This window comes from Sinocyclocheilus anshuiensis, unplaced genomic scaffold (genome assembly GCF_001515605.1).
Source record: "Sinocyclocheilus anshuiensis isolate Anshui unplaced genomic scaffold, SAMN03320099.WGS_v1.1 scaffold143, whole genome shotgun sequence".
NCBI classification, from domain to species: domain Eukaryota; kingdom Metazoa; phylum Chordata; class Actinopteri; order Cypriniformes; family Cyprinidae; genus Sinocyclocheilus; species Sinocyclocheilus anshuiensis.
The window spans coordinates 896,304-911,385 of NW_015548197.1; the positions used below are offsets into that span (position 1 = coordinate 896,304).

Sequence of the window (15,082 nt, forward strand, 5' to 3'; positions counted from 1 at the left end):
CAGCACGGTAAAACTCTCTCTCCAAGATGATATATTCCCATTATAATACTTGATGTGTAGATAAAGGTCTGGGGGTTTGCATAAAAGGACATCTTGCTGGAGTTCATTGCTCTCTCATTTTACTTCTCTTGTAACGTTACCGTGTGGAGTGCAGCGCGCTGTGATTTATGTTGCTTCAAGTGCACCATTCTGCACCCTGGATGTGCATAAGCTCTGCGACTCCAGGTTGCTTCAAGTGCACCATTTTGCACCCTGCATGTGCATAAGCGCTGTGACTTATGTTGCTTCAAGCACATCATTCAGCACCCTAGATGTGCATAAGCGCTGCGACTTATCAAGTGCACCATTCTGCACCCTGGATGTGCATAAGCGCTGTGACTTATGTTGCTTCAAGCTTCAAGCTCTGCACCCTAGATGTGCATAAGCGCTGCGACTCCATGTTGCTTCAAGTGCACCATTCTGCACCCTGGATGTGCATAAGCGCTGTGACTCCATGTTGCTTCAAGTGCACCATTCTGCACCCTGGATGCAGAGAGTAGTGACGCGCTGGTCCTCCCACTCAGAAGCTATGCTACAGGCGGCTCTTGATGACGTCGACTGGGACATGTTCAGAGCGAGTTCATCTGACGTCAGCGAGTTCACGGATGTAGCATTAAGCTTTGTAAACACGCTAACCGAACAAGCAACAGATACAAAAACTATAAGGACCTTCTCAAATCAGAAACCGTGGGTGGACAGAACAATCCGTGCTGCAGTAAACAAACGCACTGCCGCATACAACGCCGGTCTGTCGTCGGGGAACATGAGTGAGTACAAAGCATCGTGCTATGATCTCCGACGGGCGGTAAGAGCCGCCAAACTCCGATACAGGGAACGAATAGAGTCTCATTTCCAGCTAAATGACTCTCGACGCATGTGGCAGGGACTGAGGACCATCTGTGCCTTTGGAAATAAATCCTCTGCAGCTGTGAGAGCAGACCCGTCGCTGGCTGACGAGTTAAACTCTTTCTACAGCCGCTTTGAATGCAATCGAGGCAGCGTATTTTGTAAGAATACAAATAGTTAACAGAATAAACATGTTTAAATTGTATAATGTGCACCAAAGATATTTTTCAAGATACTGTTTTTGCTGCTAAATTATAAAGTCAGCTAGTTTAATTTCATAGCTTATATATTTTTATTCAAGTGTAATTTTTCTCTGTAATGAGGAAGTGAGTATTTAGTGGATTATGTTTAACAAGGGGTTTAAAGAAAGAGTGACCATTAGTTCCACAAACACAGTATTGATATTCTGTAGTGGTGTAGAAAAAAAATAGCGCTGGTGTTGGATCGGTATTGGCCAATTCTGAATGATTGTCGAGATGGGTATTTTGTCATAATTCTATGTGTATGTGTCTGTTCAGAGGATTCAGAAGAGGATTCAGTTCGGTGTTCGCGCGCCGTCTGAAACGCGTGTGCGTGCTTCATGTTTGCGCGGCTGTGCGTTAAGAGAAGAGCGCGCGAGTAACGAATCGAGTTCCTTTTCGCCTTTTCTCTCTGGAATTGTTCAAAATTTGCTTGCTTATGTAAATACGAACAAATTATAAACTTATACTCTATTATGGTTACATTTTGCAATTAATCCGCGGATCACATACGTGCCGAACCGTGGGGCTTGGTCCGTACAGATCACGGATCAACTACGATCCGTTTAACCACTAGAATTTGGAATTCTCTATGTAATCTTACACTGCAAAATAATAACTCAAAAAAGATTAAAAGATAACATCATAATTATTTACTGAACCCTTAAAACAATTATATAATGAAAGCCATAAAAAAAACAGACAATTAATCGCAATAATCGTGACTATTTAGACGATTAATCGTCAGCCAAATCTCATAATCGTGACAGCCCTAAATATGAAGAATTTAAACACATATACAAGATGAAACGATCTATCCATGAAAGAGGAAAACTTAAAGAAAACATCTTGCCTTATAAGTGCAAGTAAAAGTTGTAAAGTTAGTTTATAGAGTTGATAATATTTATTGCATCAGACTCCGAGATGTGTCACTTTGCTTGAAGCTGATTGGTCAGATTTCAGTTCGAGATCTCTAAACCAGAACATAACCTGCCCCAGAGCAGGTTAGCTATGGAGTGTAAGTTACTAAGGCAATGGATGCCGCTAAAAGCCAAGCCACTTTCATGGTACCTAAAACCCAGGATTGGTGCAAACTAAACTGAAACTTACCTGGCTAGGCAGCTAATCAGACTTCATGGTACAGGCCCCAGCTGATTGATTTTCGCATAATGGATTCATAAGCTAATGGAAGTGTGTAGTTTGAGTGTGGCTCAGTGTCTCTTCTCTCTGTGTGTCCAGACTCAGTCGCTACACTAGCATGGCGTCTAGACAGGAGACGACAGAGGCCGAATCCCAGGAGCAGTCCGACGGTAAACCTTTGGAGAACAAGACGCCCAACCAGTCTCTGGACGGTGTCAGCGTTCACAAACCCCCCCGCGCGGATGTGATGCGCGCCACTTCCGCCTCGCTGCAGGAGAAGCTGGATCCGGCGCTGGACCCCTCCTGCCTCCCGCCACCCGACCCGTCTCTGCAGGCTGGGAGCGGCAGCGTGAACGGGGCCGTGGAGCAGCCTGGGGGCCCGGCGTGCCTCAGGGACGGACGCTGGTTCCAGAAACTTCTGCAGGCCGAGACGGACCGCATGGAGGCCTGGTGTCAGCAGATGGACCAGGAGACCAAAGACAAACAGCTGTCAGAGGACGGTGAGACACTCACAAATAAATCACCATTGCTGTGTCTCAATGTGCCTACATATACTACGCCCTTAAAGTATGTACTCTTTTGGTGAAGAAAAAGTACACACTTTTGAGTGTGTAGTAGAAGAGTAGGCAAGCTTTGGGACATACTATCACGTCACACAACTTTAACGGACGCTCTGTCACATAATTACACGCACCCTGTAACTGTAAACTGGCCTGTCAATCATCGTCACAGTTTCCACATTGCATTTCATTTAACTTCCTACCGTACTGGAGAGAAAAGAAGTAGCTCGTTGGTCTGCCAGTCGCAGGTCCTTCATGCCGAGAACTCTGCTCATATTTTATGCTAGTATAAAATTAGTTGACGTAGTTAACATGGTTAACGACCAAACGGATGTTTATAAAAGTTTACATTGCTGTTGCAGATGAAATATAACACTGATAACATTAAATAAATATTTTTTACCAGGTTAAATGTTGAATATTAGTAACTCAAACCCCCTTTTCTAAGCCTCATTACCTAAACGCCGGTTGCACACATCCGCCATGTTTGTAGTTTTTTAACACATTTTATTCGTGTTTGTAGTTCTGTACAGAATCCTTCACCAAAGCGCAATGGATTGTGGGCAATATTAGCCATTAGAGTGTGCACGGATCCACACTGACTGCCAATGAATTGCTGCAAATGATAATTAATGGCACATATTGTGTATGTCCATATCTGAATGGATGTGGACTATTAAATAAAAATTTTAAGGTCATGCCACTAATACATTCAAACATGAACCAGTGCAGTTTGGTGGAGATTTTTGCCCATTTCTGGTGTTTGTATGGTTCTTTACTAGTAAATGTTTGACATAGTTGTGTTTCTGTCAGGTGGAGTGCCCTCAGAAGACGAAGAGGGCAGTGTGGCATAAGATGTTGTCTAAGCAGAGGAAACGGGCTGTAGTTGCTTTTTTGAGAATGGTTCCTTTGCAGCAAACTTGGGGAGATTGTACAAAGAGAGTTATGACAAGTCCATTTACTCTCCATATTGCATTATGAATTACCCAAGTTATAAAAGCTGAAGGCAGCAGAAATACTTGAGAATTGCAATGCTGTTGAACTAATTCAGATAAAGAGAACATTCTGTCATCTTCCTTATGTTTAATTTGACTGAAACCAACATTAATTCGTTTTTAACATGAGATTTATATTTTTCTGTAGGCACAGAGGGGTGAACCTTTTCCTGCAGGGTTATGAGAGAGTCTGGCTGAAGGCAGAGCATTGCTGCGTCTCAATGTGCCTACTTATACTACGCCCTTAAAGTATGTACTCTTTTGGTGAAGAAAAAGTGTGTATTTTTGAGTGTGTAGTAGAAGAGTAGGCAAGCTTTGGGACATACTATCACGTCACACAACTTTAACGGACGCTCTGTCACATAATTACACGCACCCTGTAACTGTAAACTGGCCTGTCAATCATCGTCACAGTTTCCACATTGCATTTCATTTAACTTCCTACCGTACTGGAGAGAAAAGAAGTAGCTCGTTGGTCTGCCAGTCGCAGGTCCTTCATGCCGAGAACTCTGCTCATATTTTATGCTAGTATAAAATTAGTTGACGTAGTTAACATGGTTAACGACCAAACGGATGTTTATAAAAGTTTACATTGCTGTTGCAGATGAAATATAACACTGATAACATTAAATAAATATTTTTTACCAGGTTAAATGTTGAATATTAGTAACTCAAACCCCTTTTTCTAAGCCTCTCTACCTAACCGCTGGTTGCGCACATCCGCCATGTTTGTAGTTTTTTTTTGACACGTTTTATTAATGTTTGTAGTTCTGGACAGAATCCTTCACCAAAGTGCAATGGATTGTGGGCAATATTAGCCATTAGAGTGTGCATGGATAACCCCTTTTTCTAAGCCTCTCTACCTAACCGCCAGTCGCGCACATCCGCCATGTTTGTAGTTTTTTTAATGAGTTTTATTCGTGTTTGTAGTTCTGGACAATCTTTCACAAGCGCAATGGATTGTGGGCAATATTAGCCATTAGAGTGTGCACGGATCCACACTTCAAAAATCGACCTGAAATAGTAGACCATCTGGGAATTTTTGGCATTCTCTTTTCAACATACTATGCTTTGGGACACACTTATTCTAATCTCACATACTATTTAGGATGGATAGTATGAACACTGAGACGCAGGGCATGAGTTTCACTGTCCAGTCTATTCCTGATGGATACAATCAGTTTATTTATTATAACCTGGTTATTAATTCCAGGTTAATTATTCAAATAATTGTGTAATTTCATTACACAACAACTAATCAATAATAAAAATAAATGACAATTAATTAATTGGCCTTTCAATTCCTAAAGGATTAAATCAATTTAATTAATTTCAATTTTTTTATTCAGTTAATCAAACATTTATTTAATTACTAATCAATAATAAATACAGATAATAAAAACTGACCGTGCATTGGATTGTACAGTCAATTCCTGTTGAATAAAATTAGTTTAATTAATTTATATTTTTATTATTCAAATATGTAATGTAATTTAATATGAATGTATATGGAACGCAATATGTAAATTCAGTATTATTCAGTTAATAAAAAGTAATTTCATTACTCAACTAATCGATAATAAAAAATAACTCACAATGAATTTCATTAGCCAGGCAATTCCTGATGGATCAAATCAATTTATTAAATTCATTATTATAATGAATTATATAATAATAATAGTAGTTTTTTAATGATATTAATAATATTTATAATATAAATATTTTTACTTAATTCTTATTATTTATATATTAATTAATATTATTATTTAATTATTTAGGTTCTGTTTAATTATTCAACAACTAATCTATAATAAAAATAATCAATTCCTTAATCAAACCAATTCCAATCCATTCCTTTTGGAAATTTTGTTAAAGCAGTTCATTTAATTATTTTCAATTTAATTATTCAAATATGTAGTTAATTTCAGTTCAGTTAATATTTTTAGTTACTCGACAACTAATCCATAATGATTGAAACATTAATGAAACATTTTCGATTGAATAAATAATAGAATAAATAATTTACATTAAATCTTATTATATTGTACAAAATATTTTATTTATTTGTAAATATAATTATATACATGTATATAAATAATGAAAGATTAAAAAAATTATAGTTTATATTATATTATAAGTTTGAAAATATCAAATTGCGATTTTTTTGACAGATATTGTGATTGCGATTTGATTTGTGATTTTAAATTTGCAAAGTCAAGCTTCAGCTCAATATTGTCAATAATGTGCAGCACAGTATATTACCCTGCTGAAAAAAACAATAGAAACCATCACAGAAATTCTAATGTAATTTAAGCTCAGCTTAAATGACATTTTTACTGTTTTAACCTCCTTTTGTTTTAATAGTATTAACAGTGTAACGTTTTCAGACTTGTGTAAATATTAATTCTGTCAGGACCACTATCGTTAAAGATAACTTAAAATTAGCATACATTTTAGGTTGGGGGTATGGTTCTGTTCTGGCAACACTCCCTGCCCATCCATGCAGCCTAGCATAAATAACCCCCCTAGGGTAAACTGAACAGAACCAACATTGATGATATCTGCTGCATTAATCATTAATATTCTAAGTGATTATTTTATATATCAACATAATTCAGTGGTCTGACTCAAGAAGAAATATCCAATGCTAAGTCCTGACTAGACGAGAGGAGGAGTTGGGGATGGAGGTGGGTGATTAGCGCCTGAGCAAAGCGATAGCTGCTGAATAATGACTGAAAGGACCTTATAAAGGGAATTATGATTGGCGTCGTATTCCTATAGGTAGACGTTGATCAGCTGAGTGTCAGCTGATGCGAGCTTGACTAACGTGACCTGCCAGAACTAATGCTACACTCCATTTCAGACTTTTCTAGAGTTTTCCCAGTGCCGTTAGGAGTGAAATGAATGTACAGGAAGCTGCTGTTAATTGCAGCAGGTTTATCTGGCCGTCCTCGTGTCCGCCCGGCGGATCTATGAATAAGGGATGATATCGCTCTCGCGCTAAACGAGCGGCCTCATTAACCAGCTTTAATCAGGAACGCCTTTCTGTTGTCTGCTCATTTTGGCTCCTGGAGCCGCTGATTAAAGTCATTAGGTTTGAACCCGTCATGAATGGAAATCAGTGGCATGATGATGGTGGTGCATGAATGCTGATGTGTTTCTCTCTCCTGCACAAACGCAGTCAATCCGTGATGAGCTGCTCTTTGAGATTATTGTATGGATATCAGTCTCACGTGTCTCTTTGTGGTCCTGTAGTGTTGGGGAAGGTCCGCAGTGCCGTCGGCAGCGCTCAGCTCTTAATGTCTAAGAAGTTCCAGCAGTTTCAGGGTCTCTGTCAGCAGAACCTGGTGAGTCTTTATAACGTCACTTCACTTACAGGCTCAAACACAGTCAGTGCTGATTTCATGTCCAGGTCGTATTTCACCCCAAAATCAAAAGGCAATGCCACTCAATTACTGTAAAGGCCCCAAATGTTTTTGTTTTGTTTTTAAATTAACATTCTATTTTTTAAGGTGTTTCTGATTGTTGTAACAAATGTAGTGTATATATTTTTAATGTAATAAGAAAATACAATAATAATACAGTGATTATTTAAATAAACTCTGCTAAAATATATTTATTTATTTAATCTAGATGTGTGAATCCAAATCTTAATATATATAATAATACATATGTAAGTAATATAAAAATAGTATATAATTATTTATCTTTTTATTATTATTAATATTAAATGTGTAGTTTTGTAAATATATTATATTAAGGAATTATTATAATTTGATCTTTATTCATTTAAGTATTTTTTTATTATTATTTGCAATTATATATTTAAAGATTAATTAAAATGTTTGTGTATATACAATTATTAAATGTTAATAAAGTATATATTTTATTATTTAATGTTTATTTACATGTATTTGATATATGTTTTTGTAATTATTATTAATTAATCTATTATTTTTTCTGCTGACAACTTATGAGTAGTATAAAAATAAAAAAGCATATAATTTATCTTTTTATTATTTATTTTTAATTTATTCCTAATATACTTTGGGAATAAAGAATTATCATTATTTCATCTTTATTAATTTAATTGAAATTAATATGTAATTATATATTTTAAGATTAATGAAAATGTAATGAATTAATAATGTTATACTAAAACTAAAACTCTTAAGATAACCTATAGAAAGAAAAACACACATCTTAAGCACGCAGAATAATGGAAGTGGACTTTTTTTTTTGTAATTGCCGCTTTGAACGATTACGTAATTGTGGCATGCGTAATGGCAATCACGATTAGAAGTTCAATTAATTGTGCAGCCCTATACCAGCCTATAATGACTTGGTTACACTCAAATCCTGCTGGATAAAATCTAGTCCCGCCATACATGATTTCCTGTGAAATATTTTCATCACATTGCTGGTGTTCGGATCATCAGAAACTCTCTCATATGAGGTTGAGTTGTTGAGGCAGCAGAATGCTGATGATCGGCGCCCTCTGCTGGCTCTCTGTCACAGCATTATTGTGCTGGATTCTCTGCTGTTTTGTCGTATTAATTATTCTTGTTAGCTGTTTCCAATTGAAAACAAGATCATATTACAAATATGTGTAAAAAAAGATCCAGTGGACTTGAAGTGGACAGACTTCGATTCTCTTCCAGACGTTTTTTGTCTTGGTTTTAAGCATTTGGCAGATTCTTTTATCCACAGTGACTCAAAGTGCATTGAAGCTGTGTAGTTCATGTGTGATGTGTGTTTTCGGTCAGGATGCGAGCGCTCAGCCGCGGCCCACAGCGCAGGATCTGGCCGGGTTCTGGGATCTGCTGCAGCTCTCCATCGAGGACATCAGCATGAAGTTTGACGAGCTCCACCTCCTCAGGTCCAACGACTGGAAGATGTCTGAGACACAGGACAAAAAGGTCCAACTGACAAACCTTTCTAGCATCCTAACATGCAGGGCTTAAAGTTCTCCGGCACCGTGCCGGATCTATTCTCTGCTGTTTTGTCGTATTATTCTTGTTAGCTGTTTCCAATTGAAAACAAGATCATATTACAAATATGTGTTGACACAAAAAAAGATCCAGTGGACTTGAAGTGGACAGACTTCGATTCTCTTCCAGACGTTTTTTGTCTTGTTTTTAAGCATTTGGCAGATTCTTTTATCCACAGTGACTCAAAGTGCATTGAAGCTGTGTAGTTCATGTGTGATGTGTGTTTTCGGTCAGGATGCGAGCGCTCAGCCGCGGCCCACAGCGCAGGATCTGGCCGGGTTCTGGGATCTGCTGCAGCTCTCCATCGAGGACATCAGCATGAAGTTTGACGAGCTCCACCTCCTCAGGTCCAACGACTGGAAGATGTCTGAGACACAGGACAAAAAGGTCCAACTGACAAACCTTTCTAGCATCCTAACATGCAGGGCTTAAAGTTCTCCGGCACCGTGCCGGATCTCTGGCGTGCAGCGTTTGGCTGCGGAAAAAAATAATCCTACATTTAAAAAAAAATCTTGTTTGTTGATTATCACTTTCGAGTCCATGAGTTCACCAACCAATGGTATGAGAGGAGCACAGCTTTCACTCTCAACCAAACTAACATTACTAGCCAATCAGAATGTTTTGCTCTTATAAACAGGAGACGCGCATAATAGTATCCCAGAGTCGCAGCCCTGATGAATGGAGAAGCACGACAAAAAGCAGCGAGGCGCAATGGTCAAAGATGTCCATCTAGCGCATATTTACATAGAATAACTAATTAAAACGCAGCGGAGCTTTGTAAACAGCTCAGAGTAATCATGTCATCTCCATAAAACCATATGATTGCCAGAACAAATTTACCGGGATTTTTGAAAAGGTCCTGTTCACACATGATCTCTTAACGGTAATTTACCAGTAAAGTCTGTATTGTGTGAAAGGGGCTAAACTCTTCCTCAGCATATGCTGTGAATTTGAATTGCTTAACATTCATCTGGGAAAACAGTGTGTGTTGTTATCTCACTAGATTTGTAACGTAAATCATTTATAAACCTTTGCCAACACAAGAGAATACACCAGCCTATTTACAAATATGCCATTTATTGTACATCACGATTTCAAAATAAAAGTTTCTGAGTTTGCATGTGGCCAGATATTAAAATTAAATGGATTTAAACATCGTTTAGTCACGCTGTAAAGTGTAACATCACCAGGTATTTGTTATAATGCATAATGTACTTAAGTTGGTTATGTTCATATTATGTGTATAGGCATATTACATTATGAATTTTAACAGTGTTGTTCAATACAATCATGTAATTTCTTGGTTTTTATTTTTTATTTGAGCCAATTGTTATTGCCTCATCGTTAGTTTATATATAAATAGTCACTTAGTCACTTTCACTTAGGTCTGTTTGTGTTAATAAAAAATATCAGTACTCAGTTGTCAAAATAATCAGTAGATTAATTGATTACCAAAATAATCATTAGTTACAGCCCTAGATTAGTTAAAATATTTCAAAATACAACTGCATTGTTTTACTTTTCGTAATTAAAAGACAAATATTTTGTTATTGAAAATTTCTTAAAAATAGTATTAAAATATCGTCACATTCTAGTGAACCAAGTATCTGTATTTTGTCTCATCTCGTGAGCTAGTTGTATTGTCACACCCTTAGTGTCGATAAGCGGTGATATAGCTCATAATTTTCCAAGTGTATGATACAGCTTTCATTCTTCAGGTCAACCATATATTCATGAAAAAAAAATCAGTTTGAATAAAGAAAGCGATAACTTTGCCATAGTATCCTTTCAAATGTTAAAGTTGCCACAGTAATTGCATGCTTTGCATGTGCTGCCCCCGCCCCCAGAAAAAAGTTCAGGCTCAGGATTTTTTTTGCTTTAACCCCTGTAACATGTCGCTTTACTTGTATAGACAATGTGAAAGTAGAATAAAAATGCAGTTTGTGGATATTCTTCCGTATTTAGATCTAAAACTTTGTAGCGCCATATTGGAGCTGTTCATCTGTAATAACGTCATGTGATGAAAATGAAGTGTGTCAGATACTACTTGTAAAAAAATATATAGTAGGCAGTATATAATGTATTTTTTGTGTTAATTTTGTGTTAATGTAGTAAATGATACACTAGCACAATATATTAAAGTAAATAAATGGTAATGATTAAATAGTAATGTAATATTTATTTGATAAATGTATACACACATAAAACATTTATCAAATAAATATTACATTACTATTTAATCATTACCATTTATTTACTTTAATATACTTTAATTACTTTAATATAATGTGCTAGTGTACCTTTTATATATATATACAGTGGTGTGAAAAAGTGTTGGCCCCCTTCCCGATTTTTTTTTTTTTTGCATGTTTGTTACACTTTAATGTTTCAGATCATCAAACAAATTTAAATATTAGTAAAAGATAACACAAGTGAACACAACATGCAGTTTTTAAATGAAGGTTTTTATTATTAAGGGAAAACAAAATCCAAAACTACATGGCCCTGTGTGAAGAAGTGTTTGCCCCCTAAACCTAATAACTGGTTGGGCCACCCTTAGCAGCAACAACTGCAATCAAGCGTTTGCGATAACTTGCAATGAGTCTGTTACAGCGCTGTGGAGGAATTTTGGTCCACTCATCTATGCAGAATTGTTGTAATTCAGCCACATTGGAGGGTTTTCGAGCATGAACCGCCTTTTTAAGGTCATGCCACAGCATCTCAATAGGATTCAGGTCAGGACTTTGACTAGGCCACTCCAAAGTCTTCATTTTGTTTTTCTTCAGCCATTCAGAGGTGGACGTGCTGGTGTGTTTTGGATCATTGTCCTGCTGCAGAACCCAAGTTCACTTCAGCTTGAGGTCACGAACAGATGACCGGACATTCTCCTTCAGGATTTTTTAGTAAACAGCAGAATTCATGGTTCCATTTATCACAAGCAAGTCTTCCAGGTCCTGAAGCAACAAAACAGCCCCAGACCATCACACTACCACCACCACATTTTACTGTTGGTATGATGTTCTTTCTCTGAAATGCAGTGTTACTTTTACGCCAATCGTAATGGGACACACACCTTCCAAAAAGATCAACTTTTGTCTCGTCATTTCACACAGGGCCATGTAGTTTTGGATTTTGTTTTCCCTTAATAATAAAAACCTTCATTTAAAAGCTGCATGTTGTGTTCACTTGTGTTACCTTTTACTAGTGTTTAAAGTGTGACAAACATGCAAAAAAATAAGAAATCAGGAAGGGGGCCAACACTTTTTCACACCACTGTATATATATATATTTTATTATTTTATAAATTACTAAATTATAAATATTAAATTCAATATTTATTTTGAGAAATGCATTTTATTTTTATTTTATAGTTTTTTTTTTAATATTAAATTTTAAGCTAACAATGTTTTTAAAAGTTTAAAAAGTAATATTAATGATAATATTAATACTTTTTTGGGGGGTTAAATATTATTTTATACTTATTAAATATTATTTTATATTTTAGAAATGTAAAATGTAATTTATTTTATAAATGTCTGTATTTTATTTTATAAATAATTTAATATTTAACTTAGTATGAATTTTATAAATGTGTTTAATATTATAAACTAGCATAGTGTATTTTAAAAGGTTAAAAGGTAATAATAATGATTAAATATTAGGGATGCACTGAAATGAAAATTCTGGGCTGAAACCGGAACCAAAAATGCTTTTTAATAATTATGTATTATTTTATTAAATAATATAAAGTAATTTTGTAAGACTTTGAAACTTAGCTCAATAATTTTAATAATACTGAATTTAAAAAAAAATAAGCTTAAAAAAATTACCATACTTTTATTGAAAGTAACACAACAAATTGGACAGAAAATATATTAATATTAAATATCAATATATTTTATCTTATTCAGTTCTATGCAACGAATCAGATTTAACAGATTTTTTTTTTGTTTTTTTTTTGGACCAATTATCCAAATAATGTAAAGTCCTTCAAAGCTATTCTTATCAGAGCGTGTGAGCAGAGCAGAGCGGGCAGCAGATCAGTGAACGAGACGGGAGCGCCATTTGACCAGCTTTGCCATGTTACAGCACTGTTGCAAACAGGTGCAAGTATTCTACATAGGAAAAAAAACGTAAATGTCATTTTCGACGGCTGAAATTTCGGTGCATCCCTATTAAATATTCTTTTTATAAATCTAATAATAATTTTAATGTTTAAAAATAATATTAATTTAATATTTACTTGATTTTTTTATGTTTTCTTATTTTTGAAATGTAATACTAGATTTTTATACATTATATTCTTTTTGTATTTTATTTTAAAAATAATTACATTTATTTTAATATGTATTTTATAAACGCATTTTATATTTTATTGTTAATTAATATAATATATTAATAATGTATTTTAATAGTTACAAATTTTATTTCTTTTTTTATTGTATTTTATTTAATTAAAAATGATTAAATATATTAATATTTTCTTATTTATTAATAATTTGTTTTAATCGTTAAAAATAATAACATCTTCAGTATTTTTTACAGGTTTTATTTTGTAAATGAATTTTATAGATGTATATTTATGTTTTTTATTTTACAAATGAGTGCAATATTGAACACAATCAGATTTTAATTGTTGAATGAATGTCTTCAGGAGGAGAAGAAGTCCGCTCACACACCAAAGAAGACAGTAAAGGTCAAAACCTCCGGAGGGAAGGAGAAAAGCAGCGACTCGGTGGCCGACAAGCAGCGGCAGGAGGCCAGAAAGCGGCTGATGGCGGCCAAGCGAGCGGTTTCTGAACGACAGAACTCTGCCACCGAGAGCGCCGAAAGCATTGAGATCTACGTCCCCGAGGCTCAGACGCGACTCTAATAAACCACAAAATAACAAACTCCTCACGAGCAGACGCTCTTTAGCGCTCACGGACTCGTGCAGTGTCGTGTGGCGAACCGCCGAAAACAACGAGCAAAAAAATACAAAATAGAAAGAACAAAAAACTGAATTTGAACGCTAGCGTGTCACCGCTGCCACAGAAGAACCTCCCCTTGACATTAATTTCTATGGCTACTCTTGTAATAATTATAAAAGTTAATTATCTCATGGAAATATATCAAGACTTCGTCTGAAAATTGTGCTAATATCTCTGATGAAAAGACCTTCGTTCAGATCTCAGACCCTTTACACGCGTCACATGACCCGCTTCACACGTCACATGACCCACGGACGCCCCTCCCACAGCATGCACTCAGGATCCCGCACATGTGCACTTGTCTTTCATCAGCGCAGTCTTCCTGTTCTCACAAACCTTTCGATTTCCTTTTCCCACCAGTTTTTGGAGCACGATTGCGTGACTCTCTCACTTGAATGGAAATGTTTCGACGGTACTACGGATACTTGAAGCGAATCGCCGTAGGATGTGGTAGAATAGCACAGCGGAAGCGGATTTTAGCACTCCACTAGTTTTGTTTGATTCACTCCAGTAAAGTTTAACGCAGAAACACTCATGCAGCTTGTTTTATTTGTCTCGTAAATGTGCACTGAGCACGTCAAGCCATCCATCTGTCAGTTTCTCGTTATTTAATAGGGTTAAAACATGACCACTCGGCTTTGTTTTTATGATGAATGTTTTAAAAACTCAATGACAATGTCCAGATTTTTACTTGGGCCAACCATCTGCTTGTTTTGTAATATTATTATATTTTCAAGCTTTCAGTTGTGTTTTTGTTGTCCAGTCATTCCATGTGTTTCCGGATGATTTGGGATCGGTTCCAGCCGTGTGTCTGTGTGTGTGTGTGACCAATCAGAGCCCGTCATTTGTGATCGAAGATGTTTTGAATGATTATTTTCTGTCCGATATTAAAAATGTCCGTTACCCAGAACTTGCTGATTTGGAAAAGTTGTTTCAGATTTCCACACAAGGAGCCCAGAGGTGTCGATATTTACACTAATGGTTTACTTCTAGTTAGCTGTGCATATTAAAAAGATTTGAACACACTTCACAGTTATGGTCCTGGAGAATCACTGCCGGTTTGTTCATGTGCCAATTTCAATGAAGCCAAAGGTGAAATGATGAATGGAATGAATGTTCGTGCAGGAGATTTGATGCCACTTTCATTAACAAATCATTTATTTTTCAGAGTTTGTAATCCATTATAAGCATTAAAGGAATAGTTCAGCCCAAAATGGAAATTTGCTGGAAATGTACTCTTCCCTCAGGTCATCCAAGATTAGGGCTGGGTTTTGACACAAATTTCACGATTCGATTTGATTC

The 15,082-nt window shown here is 36.2% G+C and overlaps 1 protein-coding gene across 1 annotated transcript in view; it reads left to right on the forward strand.

Moving 5' to 3' along the window:
• LOC107653199 (disks large-associated protein 4-like) overlaps window positions 1-14,805 on the forward strand; it is a 165,954-nt gene extending 151,149 nt beyond the window's left edge. The window contains exons 11-14 of the mRNA XM_016439866.1: window positions 2,364-2,764; window positions 7,075-7,166; window positions 8,586-8,738; window positions 13,465-14,805. Coding sequence (XP_016295352.1) covers window positions 2,364-2,764; window positions 7,075-7,166; window positions 8,586-8,738; window positions 13,465-13,683 — 865 coding nt within the window. The 3' untranslated portion in view covers window positions 13,684-14,805. The remainder of the gene's footprint in view (window positions 1-2,363; window positions 2,765-7,074; window positions 7,167-8,585; window positions 8,739-13,464) is intronic.
• Window positions 14,806-15,082: the final 277 nt, after the last annotated feature.